Source organism: Medicago sativa, chromosome 1 (genome assembly GCF_051527215.1).
Source record: "Medicago sativa cultivar Bolivia chromosome 1, Bolivia_mono, whole genome shotgun sequence".
NCBI lineage: Eukaryota > Viridiplantae > Streptophyta > Magnoliopsida > Fabales > Fabaceae > Medicago > Medicago sativa.
Window position 1 is genome coordinate 18,440,171 of NC_140749.1, and position 17,977 is coordinate 18,458,147.

A 17,977-nucleotide genomic window follows, 5' to 3' on the forward strand; every position below is an offset into this window, starting at 1 on the left:
TTATTTATTCAGTTTATGAATTTTTAAGAAGTGTAGCATTCCGTTTAAAGTTGAATTACATTGATTTTTAATTATGAAATTTTTACGTTGGGAAAACGGGGTGTTACAATTGGTATCAGAGCAGGTCGGTCCGTCCGGCCAAGTAGATGAGTCGTTGTGTCGTGTAGTCGTTTTTTCTAGTTAGTAGTTATGTTTTTATGTGATCATGTTTAACTGACTAACTTGATGTGGTTTTTGTGTTTTGTTTGAAGAAGTAATGACTAAATTTATTTTCTATTGTGCTTGAATTTCGAGGACGAAATTCTTTTAAGTTGGGGAGAGTTGTAACGCCCTCCTTTTTATTTAATTATTTTTATTAAGTTAGAGTCTATTTATGTGATTTATTTATTTATATGAGGTGTTAGTATTTTATTATGTGGCATTATTCTATTATTTATTAGAATATGAGAATTATTAGAGTAAGTAAATTTGGAGGTAGTTTTGAGATTAGATGTCTTTTTATGATTTAGTCGATTTATTTTGATGAGTGATATTTTGTCATGGTATATGTTGGTATTTACTAGAATAATATATATTTGTTATTTGTTAGAGATATATTTGTTATTTGGTGTAGAAATATATTTGTTATTTGTTAGAGATATATTTGTTATTTGGTGTAGAAATATATTTGTTATTTGTTAGAGATATATTTGTTATTTGGTGTAGAAATATATTTGTTATTTGTGAGAGATATATTTAATTTAGAAATAAATAAGATTATGAGGATTATTAGTGTGAGTGGAATTGGGGGTTAGAATAGAAAGAAGAATAAGTTGTTGGGCCTAAATAGATTTGGGAAGAATATTTTAGTATTATAAATAGAGAAGCTTAGGTTAGAAAGAGTTTACCCTAAAACCGCTTTTTTGGAAAAGAGGAGAACAAGAAAGAAGAGAAGAGAAGAGAAAAGTCAAGAGAAGAGGAGAATACCTTAGGAAAGAAGAACGCTGCTGCTGATTCAGGAATTAATCTAAGGTGAGGGTGAGACTATCTTGCATTAATATTAAGTTGTTAAATCATTAGATTGCATCTAACAAGTTGGGGAAAGTTTGTGAGAATTTGAGAATTAGGGTTTTGAGAGAGATTTGATGATTAGATGATGAAAACTTGTTGAATTGATGTAGAAATTGTATACAGTCCTTAGATAACCCATATGATGATTATTGGATGTAGTTTTGAGGTTAGAACCATGGAATTGGATGAGATGTTGGTGAGTTTAAGAATTAGGGTTTAATAATTGTAATAGGTTGTTAATAGATTTGAGAACCCTTTGAATTTGCATACAGTAAGTTGATGAATAATTAGTGTTCTAATGATAGGGTAATCATAGGGTAATGATTAGGGTCAACTTTGGAGAGTATTGGATCGAATACGAAGTGGAAAATATTTCCCCAAAGCGAAATCGCAGCTGAACTGCGATTTTGCTGTCAATGTGCAAAACGCGTTTTTATTGTCTCAGTTTGACAAGTTTAAGTTCCGAACTGGGTTTATGTGTAAACATGAAAGTTGTAGGTATGGATGTTAGCTTTCTAATGCCGTTGGTCTCACGTCAATAGGATTTATAGAACTTAAGTTATGGTCAAATTACTGCATGTAGGTCACAATGAATTTTTATGGACTTTCAGCACAACTTTTCCGAATTTAAAATGAAAACTGGTATTGATCGGTACAGAATTGGTCTTAGGCTTAAACATGAAATTTTTAGATAATTTTGTTAGCTTTCTAGTGGTTTTGGTTTGACGTGAAAATGATGTTTGGTCTTTGAGTTATGATGAAAATACTACAGGGAGGTCTTAGCAAAATTGTACGGTGACAACATTCTCTGTTTTATGTTTTTGCGTTTTGTTCATATGTTTCTGTTTTGAATTAATATTTGTTGTAAACATGAAAGTTGTTGATATTTGTGATATCTTTCCAGTAGCTTTGGTTTGACATGAAAATATGTTGTGGATAATTTATTATGTTTTTACAAAGATAAATAGTGAATTATTGTCGATGTTTAAATACGATGTTATATGAAGTTTTTTATGATTGATGAATATGATGTTTTAAGATGTTGTTTATTATCATTTGATATTGTTATATTATGATATGACATGAATTATTTATGTGATCCATATGTTGTCAAGATGTTAAGACGTTAAGATGATAAGAGTTGTTAAGTCGTCAAGTCGTTATGAAGTCATCAAGTTATTAAGATGTTATGTTGTCAAGATATCAAGATGTTAGGATGTCATAGATGTTCATGAAGTTGTCTAAGTTGTAGGAAGTTGAGTCCATTGCATACTCATATACGTTGGTTGGGGGCTTGATGCTCTGGAATGCTTAGTCATTCACACGATTGGTTGGGAGCTTGATGCTCTGAAGAGCCTATTTACGCTCATATAAGTTGGTTGGGAGCTTGATGCTCTGTATTGGTACCAAATGCATTTGCATATCAAGAAGTTTTAAGATGATTTAAGATGTGAAGTTGTCGAGTTGTCAAGTTGTTAAGTTGTCAAGATGCTAAGATGATTTGAGATGTTAAGAGTTACATAGTCGAGTTGAGTCGCATTGTCGAGTTAAGTGAGGTTTGATTATGAAGTTTGATTGTGATTTGATGATTATGATTTAATGATGATGTTTGTTTATGAAGTTGATTATGAACTTGATTATGAAGTTGTTTTCGATAAATGCTATGTTTTGATAATGATACTTATGTGAATTATATGATGATGCTTACGATTATATTTGGTGTTAGATATTGATGCTTATGATAATGATTTAAGATAAGATGTTTTATGAATAATAATTGAGATTACTTGATGAAGTATATGACTAATGTAGGAAGGATAATGACACTAGTTAAGGAAGTTTAAGTTATTAGATATGATTAATGAATTATAAGATGTTTAAGTTGTTGAATGTACTTTATATGATTTATATGCTTAATATTATTGTTTGAGAAATCTCACCCCTCTGCTTGGAAATGTTGCTCTTTGTATGGGTAACTTGCAGGTAACCAGGATTAGTTGCGGTCGTGAGTGGACTCCTCACAAGTGTGTCTTAGGTGCTCTGATACGTAACTGGATGGGATTATGTCTTCTATTTCTATTCCTTACGTATTACTTATGGATTTTTATGAATAAATGTTGAACAAGTCTTATGAGATTTTTATGTTGAGGCTTGCGTGCCAAAAATTATTTTTATTGTTGAACTAATTTCCGCTGCGAAGTTTTGAATTACTTATGTTAAATGATTTTGAAGAATAAATTGTTATTTATCCAGTTTATGAATTTTTAAGAAGTGTAGCATTCCGTTTAAAGTTGAAAAATTCTGATTTATTTATGAAATTTTTACGTTGGGAAAACGGGGTGTTACACTGAAGTCTCCTCGTGCCACCTCTCCATGAAAGCACAGATCAGCCCATGATCAATAATCGTGTAGCTCGTATCCTGGAGCCAACCAAGGCCTGTTCGACGCAATCTGCTCTCCCACCACCGTGCAGCCATGATAGGTCTGGTGTCATCATCGTGCATCGCCTCTATCTTCTTTCCGTTGTTGATACATTTTAATTTTCCACGCCACTGCATATATTTAAAATTAATAAAGTGAGTTTAAACAGTACATAAACAGGCAGTTCCAAATATAAATCATATATAAAGTGAGTTTAACAGTGCATACCACGCCATCAGCCGCCTTCCTGGCCACGTGCACATGATACCTCCACAGCAGGTCAGTATGGTGTGGGCCACCGGGATAGTCCTGTAGTGGCTCAGGGTCCACCACCTTCTCCTTCTTCTTTCGCCTTTGTTGTGGCTCGGCATCTTCCATCTCCTCGTCCATACCCTGCAGCTCCTCCTCAAGCTCCTGCTCCTCCATATGCTGCAATTCCACATCAACATCAGCCTGCTCCTGCTCCATATACTGCTGATGCTCGACATCAGGCTCGACATCAGCATGGCGTCCTCTACCACCCCGACGCCTCGGATGAACACCACCTTCCTCCTACAGCCGTCGAGAACGCTCTCTCCTATGGGAAGCATGCCCTGCCTCTCTTACGCGTCGGGTATTTGATGTTGAACCTTCTGTAACATTCAAATTAGGGTAATCAACAATAACAATGAAACAGCACAATCAAACAGCACAAAACAGAAACAAAACAACGTTCTGGGTTACTCCGGATTTCGTAATCCGGAGGAGCAACAACCTAGTCCGGAAAACGAAATCCGGATTGCATTCGAACGGAATTCAAAAAAAATACGAACTAATTGAACTTGCTTGTGTAGAGAAATCGAACTTACCTTCCATGATGCTTGACAAGGGTTGAAATGCGGTGCTTTTGAGCAAGAAAACTCCAAATTTGGTCAAGATTTTTGGTGTCCGGATTTTGGGATAATGTAGAGAGAGAGAGAGAGAGGTGAAACTGTAAAACTGTAAAAATGGGGGGTGAACTTCCTTTTATACCTCGCAACTGTCCGGATTACATAATCCGGATGTTTTATCTATATTTCGGATTACATAATCCGGAGGGTATGTTGGTAATTTACGTAGGGCGCGCGAGGAGACCATAGGGTGGGAAAAGTAATATGGTTAACCTTTAAAATGCAAGTAGTGTGTAGTTTGGGTTTTGGTCCCAACAAAAATGTTTTCTTGACTGGTTGTGATATTTTTTGTCGACTTTCCTGGCTGGTCGCAAATGCAACAATGTCTCTTCTCAGCGCTCTCAGATCATCAAAACTCGTCACATGGAAACCCGTAACTCACTCTCTCTTATACCCTGTTTGCTTCATTTCAAATTTTTCACTACCCAAAATCACACCTATTCTCATCATCTCTTTGTGCAGACGGGGAAGCTTCAACAAACTCTAAGAGGAATTGTGGAGCGGAAGGGAATCTCATTGCATTCTGGGAAGGTTTCGACGGTGAGATTGTGTCCTGGATTTGCAGGTCAAGGAAGGTGGTTTGAGTTTAGGAACAATTTGGTTCCTGCTTCTGTTGAATTTGCTCAAGTTTCGCCGCTTTGTACTACTTTGTGTAAAGATGGGGTGAGGATTAGGACTGTGGAGCATTTGCTTTCCGCGTTGGAGGGTTTTGGGGTTGATAATTGTAGGATTCAGATTGAAAATTTGGATGATCAAGGTGATGATGCCGAGGTAAGAAGTTGTTAAATGTGAATTGTGAATTTATTGATTGATTATGTTTGTGAATAAATGAAATATTAATAGTATTTTCATGAGTAGAATGTAATGTATTAATATGGGCCTGTTTATATGGACTTATTTGAGCATATTTACTAGTGTACTCATTTGTGAGACTGTTTTAGATTGCTTACCGAAAAGCTTATGATTTTTTCAGAAGCTGTTTTCAAGCTTATTTAATGGTTTAAGCACTTCTGAGACTGTTTGAGAGAAGTTATGACATGTTCATATGTTGTTTTCCACTTATTTTCATAAGCTCTATATGAAAACAACTTGATTTATTTTATCTTTATACATAGAGAATATAAGGATGACTTGATGATTCAAGTGGGGGAATCAAAGAGCGGAGTGATAAGGAGGTCAAGAGTTTGATCCCCACTCTGAACATAAAAACTAACACTAACATTTGCTATTTCAAAAAAAAAAAAATACAAACTTGGTCTGATATGTTAAAGAGTCCCACGTCGGTTGAGAGATGACTTGAATAAGTGTTTATAAGTGGGGGCAGTCGTCACCCAGTTTTGAGAGGTTGTGTTAGGCCCGTCCACAATTTCTAAGGTGGTATCAGAGCCTCCTCCAAGACCCGTTGGACCACCTTCTATCAGGTTTCCGGGCGTGAGAGGGGTGTTAAAGAGTCCCACATTGGTTGGGAGATGGCCTGAATAAGTGTTTATAGTGGGGGGAAATCCTCACCTCACAAGCCGGTTTTGTGAGGTTGTGTAAGACCCGTCAACAATTTCTAAGATTATACATAAACACTTGTAGGATAGGCACATAATTAAGTTGCTTATCCAAACATGACCTATGTCACATATTATAAACTCCTTTTACAGTTTTCACATATACTACCTACTTAGAAAAGTAGACATTATATTTAATGTGTCCATTTTGCGTATGGATGCTCTTAAAAATACTCTTTTGTACATGCAACAGTTAGTTATGATTCTAATTAATCTCATGCTGAATTTGTAATTTGTTGCTGAAAACCAACAAAATATCCAAAATATGCACATCTTGATTTCTGCAAGGTTTTGGTCCAAATATTACAAGAGGCACCTTTGAGTAAACTATTTTTAAGCATTTATTTATCCAATAAGTTGTTGAAATAAGTTAAAAACAACTAACGGAATGTAATAAGTTGTTTTTGTAAAAGGATAAGTGTTTATGCCATGATATAATTAATAAACCCAAATAAGTTCTAAATAAACTCTTCCAAATGCCTTCATAATATACGAGAAAAGGCCTTAGTAGTTTACCACAAATCTTTTGTTCAAAAAAAGTTTACCAAAAATCTCTAATAAGGATAGTACAGCTTGTACTTTCATATTCACTCTCCTAGGCTCTGTTTCATCAAAATAAAGATAGCATTTTCAATTTCGTGGAAAGAAAATAATCCGTAATTAAATTTTCTTGCTGTTCCTTACATTTAGTTCTTGAAATAAACAGTGTTATTTTCCTTGATTTCATGCGCAGATTCCTATATTTGATGGGTCGGCTAGGGAATGGGTGGCAGCCTTGGAAGAAGTTGGTTTAGAGATAGCAACTGATGTTGATGGGAAAAGCTGTGAGAAAATAGCTCCACATGTGAATGAACCGGTACATGTTTGGAGGAATGATTCTTTTGTTGCAGCATTTCCTTCAGAAGTGGTTGGAGTAACTTATGGCATAAACTTTCCACAGGTAAGGATAGGTTGATACATTATATTGAGGATATCGATCAAGATTTTTCTTAGCATATTCAATTTAAATATTTCCATGTACTTTCTGTTTTCTTCAATACACTATCCCTACTGGACATTTATTATAATTGAAAAGTTTTGCTTGCTTTTCTGTTTACTCTATAGATCTTCATGTTTTACCTAATTTTCTAAGGTTGAAAGAATATATTTTACACGTCTTTCAAAGGAGACTGTACTTATTACTAATTCTTGATGGGAAATAGACCACAAGCTGCTACTTGAGTTGAGGAAATCTTTATCTTTGTGTTCGAAGTGTCAAAGTTAGAGCAACCTTTTCTCTTTAGGTGGGATTAGCCACATAAATCAAAAGACGCCATTGTACTATTGCAAAACCGATTCTCACTTAAAGCTACCAAAGGAAAATAAAAAAGAAATCGGAAACCAAATATGGTTTGTTATAGTATCTATAGCAGTTTGAAGAAGCTGTTTCCCCATCATGATTACCCTTGCGTGAGAATCGGAACTTTTAACTTGTTCTGAAAGAATATTAGAGAACAAATCAGCTAAATTTTTGCATTCAGAATCTTTTGTATAGCAAGGTCACAACTTATAAGATGTGAAGCATTTGATGGTTTGACATTGAATAATAAGCAAATACACCTTTCTTTTACAGGCACCTGCAATTGGCTGCCAGTGGTTTTCTACAACCCCCTTTGATGATTTGTTTTATTCCATGCAAATAGCTTTGTCCAGAACCTTCTGCATTTATGAGGAGGTTAGTTATAAAGTTCATTCATTTGTAGTCTATTTATTGCCTCGTTACAGTTGCCATGTGTTATTTAGTGCAAAACTGAATATTATTTTAGATGCCACGTGAATGTGTTTGTAACTCTGTAAGTTTAACCAGATGTACAAAACCTTGCTTTATTTCACTTAGCGAGGTTGACCAAATAGATAACTGACAGTAATGTGTTTAATCAAAAACCCAAATTTTCAGTTAAGTTGAGAATTGCTGAGGAACTCTCGTATCAGCCTTCAGAGCTGTAATCAATTGGTTCTGGTCATCCTAACTGCAATTGTATCAATCAAATCCCTTATATGATTGATTGTCATCTTTTCCCTCTCTTGTTAGTTCTTGCCTGTTGAATCTACTAGTTTAGTTGTACATGTTTGATACCATGCAACCAACACTGGGTGGATACTCTTCTTTAATTTGTAGGTTGAGCAAATGCAAAATGCTGGACTTATCAAAGGGGGTTCTCTAGAAAATGCCATTGTGTGCAGGTATTTGCTTTGCTACAAATTTGTATTATAACCGTTCCTAATGCCCAGCTATGTGATAGCTAGCGACCGGTTTTGATAGCTTATGATACTAAAGCATAGTTAATGCAGCAACATTGATTCATTAGAACTTTCCCAAAATTTCATACATGAAGTTATTTACATTTACATAAACACATATCTAAGCTTACGTCCATGAAATTAGGTACATAAATCTAGGCACCAGATGCATAAATTAAAGTCACTATTTCCTCGAAGTATGGCACTATTTGTTTGTGGTATTTATAACTTTGTGACGACTCTAGAGTTTTCGTAGGCGTTTAATCTCTGACGTAAGACATGGTTTTATGAACTCTTTGCAAGACTCAATATTAGAATCATATACCTTAATCTCAAATAAAAGATCAATAATAAATCAAGATTTTTCTATTACTGGTCTTGTTCTGTATGTGAGAGAGGATTGGTAGTGTAAGAGTAGGAGATGAGAGAGAGAAGAGTTAGGCTAGAGTTAGTTGGGATTTGGAAGCAATTAGGCACTTCAAAAGTTGCCTGGGTTTCTTTCTTTTGACTTTCTGTTTTTTTTTTTCATTGTAGTCACTGTAGAGAGGATCTGTTACCATTCAAATACAGACCTTCATTTCCATTAGCACACTGAAATCTGAATTTTCTGTTCTATTTTTCTTTTTTTTTATTGCTAGTAAATATCATTGTATGATACTAAAATCAGTACTGATTTCTTTTGCAGTGCTAGTAAAGGTTGGTTGAATCCACCTCTTCGTTTCAGTGATGAACCATGCCGTCACAAGATTTTAGATCTTATTGGTGATCTCTCGCTGTTTGCTCAGTTTGGTAATCAAGGACTCCCAGTGGCACACATAGTAGCTTACAAGGTTTTGGCCTTTGGTTCTCCTCCTTTTACTATGTATTTTGATTTGTCAGTTTGATTGTTAATGTGTCACAAGTGCTGATGATGTATCCTGTGCAACCTGAGACGAGTATGATTTTTAAAGCAATTGACTCTTATGATATATGCAGGGGGGCCATGCATTACATCTTGATTTGGCACGCCGACTGATGGGAATGACGTGAAAAGCTTACAACATTTCCTCTGATAACCTAGAAGCTATTACAAATTTTGGCAAATTTGTTGCTGAAGTTCAACTTTATGCTTTTGAGCTCCTGTTTGGCCATGGTGGAATGCCGAAATGCATAGACGTCTTTTTGTTTCTCTTCATTCTCTCTTTCGGAACCATCAAAGAGGTGCAGGAGGCCGACCAAGTTCCCCTAGTATTCCTATCACCACTGCGCCAACTTACGACGAACACATACAAGCAGAAATTTTTGTAAATGAAAGTGATTCAATTTCTTAATATTTCAAATATATTATAGGGAAACATATTCCCCTCACCAATCGTGTCGTGCAGTATTTATGTATTAGTCCAATCATTTGATAAAAAGTATTTATGTATTAGTCCAATCATTACACTCAGTAGGAATTAATAATTAAACTTCTTAATATCAATCTACAGGCTAGTGAATTTATACAAGTAAAAATTGGGGAAAGAATTGGATCGTGGGATTCCATGACCATGGAAACATATTCCCCTCACCAATCGTGTGCAGTATTGATTTCGATTGTCAAATCTCAAATCATTGAGAGTTTGTATGAAGTTAGCTTGCGAAGGTGTTATGTGACTCGTCCCATTTCAAATCAGTGTCCAAATTGTTTACTGCATAATATTTGTGTAAATGTGTGCTGTTATCACTTTGATGACTCCGGGTTCAACATTGATGATGATGAATCCGTGCTAGACCTTGGAAAATTGCCGCAGTAACGACCAAACACTAGAATCCAGACTATATGAGAAGAAAAATTACTATATTTCCAAGGGTAAATTATGTGGGAAATCTCAATTGAAACAATTACATTTGGCCAGACACTAGAGACTCCCCTAATTTCTTAAAATGTAAGCTAACATGTCCATCAGATAAAGTTCAGGATCTGTGAATAACCACTTCCACCATAGACGTAACAATGAAGTTTTAATAAAGACTTGCTCAAGTTGAAATTGATAAAAAGACAATTTTACAATGTAGGTGTTTCTTAACTTAATTTGAAGTTTTAGATTTGTCTTTGGTCCTTTTCTTTCAAGTTATTCCTATAAGTATTGAGATGCAAATATATTGGACTTTTTTGTATTTAGTTAGCTCCTTAAATATTAAAAAGTTAATAATCGTGGTACATGAAGAATGAACAGAAAGCCAACTATAACTTTTTTTGTTAGCCAACTATTTTCCCCCTCGAAAAGCCAACTATATTTATGTATTAAATACTTAAAAGGATCAATTTGAATAAAAAATATAACAGATTTTAAAAAAAGGAAGGTAAAAGATTAGTCTAAATTTTAAAATAAAGTCAACGGATTTGTAGATTAATTTTTCCTAAAACTATAATATATTATTAGATATTATTAGATTAATCGTAGGAATGGGGGATATTTGTTTTTTATAAGATAAAAATTTAGATGAGATTAATTTTAGTCTCCTTAAAATTGTATGAAAGCCTCAGAGGTCCAAATAATACTTAAAGAGATACTAAAATACTAGTATTACTATTCATCAGAAAAATTCTCAAATTGACGAATGTGATTTCAATTGAGATTTTTATGGGACTTGAGTAAAATCATTACCATCTAAACTAATTTGTTGGAAGAATGAAGTGTTATAACGGTGACTCGTTTGTGGGATATATGAAAAAGGGACTTGGTGACAATGATGGAGAACGTTCTTCACACAATTTAGGATTAAATAAATGGAAAATCTATTCCTCACTTTGTCTGATCGTACAAAACAAGGGTAGGGGCATAAATGTAAATATCTAAATATGTTTTTTTAACAAAACTGACTGATAGCTAAAATAGTAAATACATTTCTGTCTCAAAAAATGCACATTTGATTGGTTGTAAGTTGTAATGGTTGTGCAATAAGATACATGTTTGCATAACCATCACAACTCATTTGTTTACAGGTTGTAGAGATTAATTTCATATTGATTTGGCCTTCTAAGTTCGAACATTCCAACTACGAGGTGAAGTTTGTTAGGAGACAAACGAACATGGTTGCTCATAGTTTAGCTAGGGCGGCCTGTTCTTTGGCTAGTCACCGTATTTTTGATTCTTATCCTTCTTGTATTAAACATTGGATGATTAATGATAATAGTTAACTTTGTTTCGGTCAAAAAAAAAAAGTTCGAACATTCCAATACTAGTGATGAAGTTTTTTAATAATTTTTTTTAGGAAAGTTTTTTTAATAACTAGTCACCTATTATGAAAACAAATAATAGTCTCCGTGAGCTTAGCTCAGTTGGTATGGACAATAATATACGCAAGGTTTGAGGTTCAAACCCCGAAGACCAAAAAAAAAAAAAACAAATAATAAGACAACTAGACTTCGAGAAGAATCAAATCAAGTTGTCAATACTTAAAAACAATTAACAAATCAACATTGTTTAATACAATTGCTATTATTTTGGATTGGATCGGTTTTGACAATTAAATCTAAAAGTATTTTATTAACATTAACAAGTGTTTTTTTTAAGAAGCCAAAATGATATATTACTCGACAAAAGTGGTTCAACTCGCACAAGGTGTGTTAACAAAAGTGGTTCAAATCGCACAAGGTGTGCTAAGGAGAACCACCCAAAAAGAATACAAAGTTAAGAGTCCGTTGCCTTAAAGCATATGAGAAGAAACAGAAGAAAAAAAACTACTCCCTAACACCCATGCATAACAAAGGATGCCGCCACCAGTCATTGTAAATGAATGCCGTTGTGAGGAGCTTAGCATTTAACCATGAAAAAGACAAAAACTTAACAAAATCTAATTATTTAATCAGGTCAAAAGTCCTGTTGTTTCTCTCCTTCCAAATGACCCAGACAGTAGTACGCCATATTACTTGCAGATAAGAATAAGCAAACCGCGGTAAACCCGCTAAATGACCAAAATGATGAAGATGATCAGTAACCGATTCAGAGGATATGAAAGAGATACCAACCCATTGATAAATATGGTGCCACAAGCCACTAAAGATGTCGCAACACAAAATAAATGTATCGCCGTCTCCGGGATGCCGCAACCCCCCAACACAAAGGGTGTCATCAGAGTGAAGCACCCTCCTACGAATCAGATTATTTTTAGTTGGCAATCTGTTTCGAAGCAAAAGCCATACAAAAACTGAGACTTTCAACGGAACTGGCTTCAACCACACCATATCAGCAAGAGCACGCTCCCCAAGTGAATCAAATGACGTAAGATAATGATATGTTCCTAGGGCTGAGCATCCTTGGATTTCTGATAAAAAATATTCTTTAAAAAAGTTAAATATTTTAATTTCTAAAGTATTGAATACACACATTTTATAAAAACTTTAATTTAAGTTCAATAAAGAATGCCTCAAGGATATTCATTAACATTTCCTAAACAAAAATTAATCAATTTCATTTAAATGTATGTTTTGTTCAACCATTACCAAACATACAGTAAAATTGAATTCAATAATAAAAATATAGTAGAATGAATTATTCAATTCAATTATCATTATGTACTATTTTTTTAACGGTTGCAACTGTGTAGTAAATTAAATAGAATTGAATGAATTGATGAACACGTAAGTAACATATCTATGGAGATCATCATAAATTAGTTTCTTAACCTATCAGTTATCACCACACCGTATTCAACAACAATTATTTTTCCTTAGCATCCACCTTTCAACGCATTAATCTCCTCCTTCTTAAATAATCACTTATTCTTTTCTGATTTCTCCGTTTTCTTTCACTCTCTTCACTAACAAATAAAAACGCGCGCGTTTCATTAATCACTTTTCTTTTCAATTTCAATTATGCAAACGCGCGTTTTCTCTCTCTAGCTCAAACATGTCAGCACGACAAATCATCGAAGTACCACAAACACCGCTTCTCCGCTCACATCATGAAGGCAACGGCGGTGGCGGCCGCCGTACTTCCCTCGCTCAGCTTCTCGGACGCGCCACCGGACGAAGAGGACCATCCGTTCTTGTCCGCGAAACGGCGGCGCGTGAACTCGAAGAACGTCGTGCCGATTGGGGATACTCGAAGCCAGTTGTAGCGCTCGACATGTCGTGGAACATGGCGTTCGTTGTGGTATCGGCGGTGATGCTTGCGTTCACCGTTGACGAGCATCCGAACATGCCGATCCGCGTTTGGATCGTAGGTTACGCGTTGCAGTGTTTTGTACATGTTGTCTTGGTGTGGATTGAGTATCACCGCCGTAATCGGAGGGATTCGCGGAGGAGGCAGAGGGATAGTGATGCTGAATTCAGTTCCGACGGTAACGATAGTGATGACAGCGATGGCGACGTGAACTCGTCTCAATCCAGGTGAATTATATTCGATTTTGTAGTTGTTTGACTTTGTTACTATTTCTAGCTCAATTTTTTTTTTGCATGCTAGGGTTTATGTTTGTATCAATAATTTAATTTAATTTTGTTACCTTATGATATTAATTCTGCATTATACAAGTAGTGTATTTTGATTTTAGTGTTAAAAATGTAAAATTAATAGAACTGAAGAGAGTATGATGTTTTGTTTAGTATAGTGTTTAATGAATATTTTTGTTGCTTGCAATTTAAGTTCCAAGTTTTAATGAGATTGATTGCAATTAACAACATAAGATTATATTATATTTTAGACTTTACAACGAATTTGGGGTCTTCATTTTAGACTTCATAAATATAACATATAACATAGGATTGAAACCATTATTGTGTAAGAAAGCCCGAGAGTGAAAGAAAAACGTGAGAAGAGAAAGTGGGCAAAAGAGATAGGTAGAGGGAGACAGAGAGGGCAACTTACAATAGAAAGAAAAGTGAACAAAAGTGGGCAGAAGAGTGGAGGAAAGAAGCCCAAAGTGGCGATTGGAAGACAATTAGTGCTGGCTGAAAAGTCGGTCAGCAAGCTTGGTCGGTGGCTGGTTCACTAATGTAGGAAGCTGGGCTGTGTGAATTATGGAAGCTGCGTGTGACTACTGTGTATGGCGCAGACTCCAAACAGCGAACATCCTTCATTTGAAACCCTTAGAATTCCCCCTCTGGAACGTTTGTTTTTAAGGGCATTTTTGGATTTTTGGGTGTTCAACATTGTTGCCCTCTTGTCACGTGCTTTGAATGCTATTACGGCTAGTGGTGGAGCTTGTCTTGTTTCTTTGAGGGGGCCATAGCTACGTAATATATATTATTTGTGTAATGTAAATATAAGTTGGCATTGAGGTGAAGCAGTAAAAAATAAAAACCATTTTTTATATCAAGAACTGAGTTTAACACACTAAAGACACTTTAGTAACATTTTGTGCAATTATTCAATGTGGAACTGCAAAAATGAATCCTGCTGGAATCGATACCAAGACCTAGCAGTTGTGAAATTTTGCCATTGCATCACTTGCACTATATGATAAATCAATGTCAAACATCTTATATGATCCTGATATTTAAATAAACCTGGTGGAGGAAAGACTGCCCCTATCATTGAGAAGCTCTGCCGGTGATTACAGCTGCACGCCTGCACCATGAATTTTTTACACTACATACATGAAAGTAGTGTTACGCGCAGCTACATCAAGGGGCTATCCACGACTATCATCGGACGTTTTCCTATCTTGTAGTTTCATTAGCATTTGTGTATGGAATCGGTCCACTGATAGTGCCATTCCTCACATTATCCGATGTCCGCAGAACAGGACTGTGGCACACTTTGGAAAAAGGAAATAAAATATTATCTCCTCTTCTAAATGACCTTGCTGCTAATGCATGTTAATCTACTTTAGCTGTATGTATAGATATGTGGTTGGGCTTACTATCATCTACTTCTTTGTACTGTATCAAGTTATTTAGATTTGTAGATACTTATTTTGGTTTCTCTATAACAGATTCACCAAGCGATGTGAATCAATAAATACTGGGGTTTCATTCCTTTGGTGGATGGTGGGCTTTTACTGGGTTGTCTCTGGTGATGATATCCTTCTGCAAGATGCTCCACGCTTGTACTGGTAAGCTTTTACTTTTAACATTTAAGAATAATGTTTATATATCAATTTTAATAGTATGATGTCTAACCTACTTATGTAGACTCAAGCGCACACACAGAATATTTGCTATTTGTACCGGTGCTGAAGGTGCCTGAAAATGCACATGTGTATATATATATATATATATATATATATATATATATATATATATATATATATATATATATATATATATATATTTGTTGATTTTGGAGTGGATTTATTATGTACGAAAGACATGCTCCTTTTGAATTGTTTGTTTTAGAGAGACGGAGCCTTCTTCAATACCCTTTGTTTATAAGAGAGGATACCTGCATATTTAACAACTAGTGGCTAGTTCCTTTTAATTGAATTATGCATTTAAAAAAATAATTCCTTATATACTTGTATTTCAAGTAAGTGAAACACATGATTGAATATTAATCACCACTTACTACAATAGAATAGAACCAAGATGATTTTTCAAATTCGTAAATTTCAAAAGTACTAGGGACAACTTTTTCAATAAAAATTTTCTTGATCAAAGGCCAATTTTGGTCGTCCATTTATAACCGCATCTTTTGGTCGTCCATTTATAACCGCATCTGTATGGTCCTTGGAGTGACAACCCAACCAGTCCTTAAAAAAGAACAAGATCGAGTCCATTAATTGGTACCAAAGGACCAATTTTATCTCTCAAATAAATGGAGAGCATATGTGACACTGAGGGTATTTATAGATGACCAAAATGGGTAGTTACTCAATTTTTTCTAGGTTGTTGATTATTTGACGAGCTATGCAAAGTTTGTTGCTGTACTAATGAAAGGAATGACTTGTTTTTGAATCTTTACAGGCTGGCTGTTATCTTTTTGGCATTTGATGTTTTCTTTGCCATCTTCTGTGTTGTTTTGGCATGCTTGATCGGCATTGCTCTCTGTTGTTGTTTGCCCTGCATCATTGCTATTCTCTATGCTGTTGCGGGACAGGTATGAATAAAAAATAGTTTGGACTGACTGAACAATAACATGAGAACCTTCTAATTGTTCTATTTATTTCATTTTGAGTGAATATAGGAAGGTGCATCAGAAGCAGATCTTAGTATACTTCCAAAATACAGATTTCGAATATCAAACAATGAGGAGAAGGATAGTGGTGGAGCTGGATCAATGGTTCCCATAGAAACCACCAGTGCATACATGGCAACTGAACGAATACTTTTACCTGAGGATGCGGTATGATTTCCTGAAACACAATTTATTTCAGTTTTGTATATTTATAATTGATCACTTCTGAGAAATGGAAATCAATTGTTCAATGGAAATCAGTGGTCCCTGATTTTATATTTTAGTCACTGCTCGTGAACATTGTCACTTTTGTTTTCATGCATGTGAATCTGGTCATCAAAGGTAAAAAACTAATGAAACAAATTATTTAGAAACTAGCTTATGAAGTCCTTGATATTTTAGAAATTTGTGAAAGAACTGATAGATGTTGAAATTTGAGTTAAACAAACAACGGCGGGAATATCCTTTTCCCTTTTTGTATCCCTGTTATAAGAAGTTAAATTTTAAAGGCACAAAGAGGTTACAACTTTATGGATGCTTGACTTGAAAGAAAACACCAATTGATTGCATTATTTGAAACTTTTTTTTGGTTACTTATATGTCACTTCTTTTAGTACTAAAGGATGGGAGGAAAGAAGTGTAGAATTGATGCATGTTAAAAGAAAAAAGGGACTAGCAAATAAACTGATAGTAGGTGTCTATTAAGATTATGTTGATGGTTTTAATTTAGTTTCTTCTAAATATTTCTTGGAAGAGGAACTTTGTTGAAGATGTAGGCCTGAGCTCTTCTAGAAAAAATACTGATGTACCCAGAAACCAACTTACAATTTTCAGAGTTTATTTTTATTCTTATTTGCTGTTTTGCATTTCAGGAATGCTGTATATGCCTCTGTCCATATGAAGATGGAGTAGAGCTCCATACTCTTCCCTGCAACCATCATTTCCATTCTTCATGCATAATAAAATGGCTAAAGATGAATGCAACTTGTCCTCTTTGTAAGTACAATATTCTCAAGGGAAACGAACAGGTATAACACCTTACTGGGAGTTTTCAACGCTGTTGTGTACTTGTGTATATGTAGAAATTCAAGACAAGAAACACCGATTTGCTCAGTTTTGATAATTGTTTGGCTGATCTATTTAGAGAAGATTTAGGTCATTTTTTCATGAATAAGTTAGCCACGTTACTATACTGAGTATTATTTTGTCCTTTGCTAGAGTCATTTGAAAGTTATCCAATTATGGATTATTGGAGTTCTCTGTAAAATATGTTGCCGTTTTGAAATGTTAATTAAATACTATAAGTTAATTCCTGCGTGTGTTCTCTGAATTGCTCAAAATTTCGCGAAAACAACCATATGCGATTCTAGCATCCGATCCACTTTTAAGGAAAAAAAAATAAATCCTATCAGTGATAGGTGAGCTATGTTGTGGGGACTAATGAGCAATTACCAAACTATAATGATAATGATTTTTTAAGATTTCAACAATGTCATTATGTACAAATAGTCCCGAGTCACTTGGCACGTGGACTACGATTAACGTTTGCGGTTTGATTTTGAGATTAAAAGTTACCTGAATCACAAGATAAGAAAACATATGGTTTGGTTTTGTTCGGTTGAGTTTTAAAATAATATATGAACCAAACCAAACAAATGTG

The 17,977-nt window shown here is 34.9% G+C and overlaps 2 protein-coding genes across 3 annotated transcripts; both read left to right on the plus strand.

Annotated features, from left to right (window-relative positions):
* Positions 1–4,616: 4,616 nt before the first annotated feature.
* On the plus strand, positions 4,617–9,698 carry LOC146953317 (putative UDP-3-O-acyl-N-acetylglucosamine deacetylase 1, mitochondrial). 2 transcript variants are annotated; one of them, XM_085708655.1, is made up of 7 exons: positions 4,617–4,773; positions 4,863–5,171; positions 6,690–6,896; positions 7,569–7,670; positions 8,115–8,179; positions 8,922–9,066; positions 9,212–9,698. In XM_085708655.1, exons 1-7 carry the CDS (start codon positions 4,621–4,623, stop codon positions 9,263–9,265), a joined length of 1,035 nt encoding a protein of 344 aa, XP_085564781.1. In that variant the 5' UTR covers positions 4,617–4,620; the 3' UTR covers positions 9,266–9,698. The 2 variants fall into 2 exon arrangements, with proteins under 2 accessions (XP_085564781.1, XP_085564789.1); XM_085708663.1 differs by lacking the exon at positions 7,569–7,670.
* Positions 9,699–12,899: 3,201 nt separating this feature from the next.
* On the plus strand, positions 12,900–17,626 carry LOC146953318 (E3 ubiquitin protein ligase RIE1-like). The gene is made up of 5 exons (XM_085708674.1): positions 12,900–13,592; positions 15,137–15,256; positions 16,107–16,239; positions 16,327–16,485; positions 17,190–17,626. The coding sequence occupies exons 1-5, from the start codon at positions 13,111–13,113 to the stop codon at positions 17,349–17,351; spliced, it is 1,056 nt and encodes a 351-aa protein (XP_085564800.1). The 5' UTR covers positions 12,900–13,110; the 3' UTR covers positions 17,352–17,626.
* Positions 17,627–17,977: the final 351 nt, after the last annotated feature.

Coding starts and splice junctions, on each gene's coding strand:
- LOC146953317 (XM_085708655.1), top strand. CDS start 4,621: ATGCAAGTAGTGTGTAGTTTGGGTTTTGGTCCCAACAAAAATGTTTTC. Junction 8,180..8,921: donor GAAAATGCCATTGTGTGCAG/GTATTTGCTTTG, acceptor TTTCTTTTGCAG/TGCTAGTAAAGGTTGGTTGA. Junction 9,067..9,211: donor CACACATAGTAGCTTACAAG/GTTTTGGCCTTT, acceptor TGATATATGCAG/GGGGGCCATGCATTACATCT.
- LOC146953318 (XM_085708674.1), top strand. CDS start 13,111: ATGTCAGCACGACAAATCATCGAAGTACCACAAACACCGCTTCTCCGC. Junction 16,240..16,326: donor TCTATGCTGTTGCGGGACAG/GTATGAATAAAA, acceptor GAGTGAATATAG/GAAGGTGCATCAGAAGCAGA. Junction 16,486..17,189: donor TACTTTTACCTGAGGATGCG/GTATGATTTCCT, acceptor TTTGCATTTCAG/GAATGCTGTATATGCCTCTG.